The sequence below is a fragment of the Pistacia vera genome, unplaced genomic scaffold (assembly GCF_008641045.1).
Source record: "Pistacia vera cultivar Batoury unplaced genomic scaffold, PisVer_v2 Contig246, whole genome shotgun sequence".
Classification (NCBI taxonomy): Eukaryota; Viridiplantae; Streptophyta; class Magnoliopsida; order Sapindales; family Anacardiaceae; genus Pistacia; species Pistacia vera.
In genome coordinates, this window is record NW_022196053.1 from 579890 (window position 1) to 582631 (window position 2742).

General features: G+C 34.1%; 1 protein-coding gene across 1 annotated transcript; it reads left to right on the top strand.

The window, feature by feature from the left end:
• The first annotated feature begins 645 nt into the window (after positions 1-645).
• On the top strand, positions 646-1631 carry LOC116131988 (protein PYRICULARIA ORYZAE RESISTANCE 21-like). Its single transcript, XM_031417678.1, has 3 exons — positions 646-673; positions 765-846; positions 942-1631. Exons 1-3 carry the CDS (start codon positions 665-667, stop codon positions 1541-1543), a joined length of 693 nt encoding a protein of 230 aa, XP_031273538.1. The 5' UTR covers positions 646-664; the 3' UTR covers positions 1544-1631.
• The last annotated feature ends 1111 nt before the right edge of the window (positions 1632-2742 follow it).

The following is a 2742-nucleotide window of genomic DNA, read 5'->3' on the forward strand; positions in this document are numbered from 1 at the left end:
TACATTTTATATACAATTTCTTGACGACAATTCCAGTAAGTTGACGACATTAATAAAGTAACATTACCACTGAAAGTTACGTATTTGCACAAGTTTTCTACTAGTGAAGTCTCTATCCCTCATCCGAATAATCTTTAATTAATCTTAAATATGGGTTGATTGAGGTCATCAATTACATCTTTATGCTTCAATTTTGCCAAATTTTGTTAATTAAATATTTTTAAATATATGTTACCACACAATCATTATGTAATTATAAAATTGAATTCATTCCGAATAAGGCATGGGAAGACCGATAGTCACTAACTTATTGTTATAAGATGGATTAAAATAATATTTAAGTGAATTGGAGAAGATGAAATGCATGATCCTGATTGATGTGTGGAATAATCAAAGGTATAAGAGCACGCTTGTGATTATATACAAATTGATCATGTGCATAATTACAAGTCTAAGGTAAGTTTAATTACCCTTTAGTCCTTCAATAATTTTTGAAGTCATTTTCGAGGTAAATAAGCCTACGTCAGTTTGAGAACGTCACCTGACAGCTGGGCTTTAATTTTGTAATTAACTTCATAACAGAAGTTATTCAAGTGTATATATAAATGATAACAAGTCTTGATCCTTAAGCTTTGAGGTTCAGATCTTATCAACACTCTCAAAGATGGCGGAGGTTTGCAAACCAATCTCACCTTCCTTAACTCTCCTCTCTTGACATTTAATTTTCTTCTTAAGTAATTAAATTTTCTGATTAATAATCGCAGGCCACGATTATGGTGATCAAAGTTGACCTAAATTGCAGCAAATGCTACAAGAAAGTCAAGAAAATACTGTGTAAAATCCCCCGTGAGTCTCTGTGTGTGTATGTGTGTGTGTTTATTTTTGTGCATGACTATGTAAGCTATTGGATTTGGTTAATTCTGTTGAACTTTGATATGTAGAAATACAAGATCAAGTTTACGATGAGAAGAAAAACACAGTTACGATAAAAGTGGCGTGTAGCTGCAGCCCTGAAAAAATAATGCAAAAGATCCGCTGCAAGGGCGGTAAGTCAATCATAAGTATAGAAATCAAACCGCCTAAGAAGAAAGAAGAGAAACCGCATGGCAAACCATCTGGAGAGAAAGAAGACGGAGATGAATCAAAACCATCTGGAGGGGAAAAAGATGGAAATAAACCAAACGTACCTGATGAGCAACCAGGTCCCAATCCTAAAGACAAGCCACCTACTAAAGTTGTTATTAAAGTACCACCCCCCAGTCCGCCACCCAAGATACCGGTACTGGGCTGTCCGCCGGGCTACGCCTACCTGGTCCCGTTTGGGGAGTGTTGCAGGGAGTGCTCCGAGGGGCGGAGAGGGGGGCCATGTGAACAGCTTGCTTATGGGAGACCTCCATGTTATGGTGGTTATTATGGAAGGCCAGTTTGTGATAGTTGGGGTGGTGGCTGTGATTGTGGTTGCAACAGGGGTTATTATTGCAGGAATCGTGGTGGTTATTACTATTATTGTGAAGAAAACCCTTCATCTTGCTCGATTATGTAATCACATTATGCTTCATCGATGCACATGATCATCGATCAATCTTCTAGTTTGATTATTTTTCTTGATGGTTTGTTAATTATGTAGAATATTCATAGATAAGTCTTTGTGGGTGTGGGCATGTGTCTTTCTCTTCTTTGTATAGAGGTTTCATCACTTTTCGTAGAAGGAATGTCACTATATTGTAACAGTTTCGTAAAAGGTGCCATTCTTTATTAGCTTCCTTTTTCTCATCCGTTGTCTTCCTACAGAAAAAAAGAAAAAAAAAATCTGTTTTTCTATGCAAGGAACGCTTGGGAAAATGTCCGCAAGATCGATGCAGGAACCAACATAGCAAACTATTTGCATAAAGATTGTGACTTCTTCTTTTACGCGGTAATTGAGCAGGACTTCTTCTTTGTCTATATTTACATTTTAAAAAGAGTGTTTTTGCAGTATTTCGAAAACCTTAGGGACTAATTCATAGTTTTTGGGCACTTTTTAAAATATATTAAACTATTAGGGACTAATTATAATTTTTAGAGGTATTTTTGCAATATACTAAATTTAAGGGACTAATTATAATTTTTTTTTAAATTTGGTTGCTGACATCATCGGTCTGACCAATTCGGTTTATAGAACATTGCATAATAACTAATTCATAATTCCACATTGTTATAACAACTGGGATTGAAAATTTTGCAGTATGTAGAAATGTAAACAGTAACAGTATATTAACATTGAATTATTATTTAACCATATAAATATGCTACATTTAAGACTTAAAATGCAAGTAAAATGAATGTCGGTGAGAAAATTTTCAAAACTTCTCAAAGTGTTATAATCTCACTTCTTAGTGGTGTAATTGTAATAAAATAAACTAATAGGGACTGAAGGTAAGAGTAGAAAAAAGAGGGCTGAAAGGAGAAACTTTTATTAACTTTTTCTCATAATTGAGTTTAGAAATAAATTGAAGGAGATGAGCTCAATTTATAGCCTTTTCTCACCAATCCACCTATTATAAAGACTAATTATCTAATAACAAATAATAATTCATCTGTCTTCAGAGTGGACTTGCATAGGCCATGTGCCAAATTGGTGAAAGTCTACCACTTATAACACTAAGAGTATCTCCAATGATACTCTTTATTTCGAAGAGCATATTTTATACAAATAAAGAGCATCTTCATTAATTTTAAAATATAAAGAATACAATTTTTATT

What these genes read in the sequence shown, in the direction of transcription:
- LOC116131988 (XM_031417678.1), top strand. An exon ending in AATACTGTGTAAAATCCCCC is followed by an intron (nt 847 to 941) that starts GTGAGTCTCTGT and finishes TTTGATATGTAG; the next exon opens with AAATACAAGATCAAGTTTAC.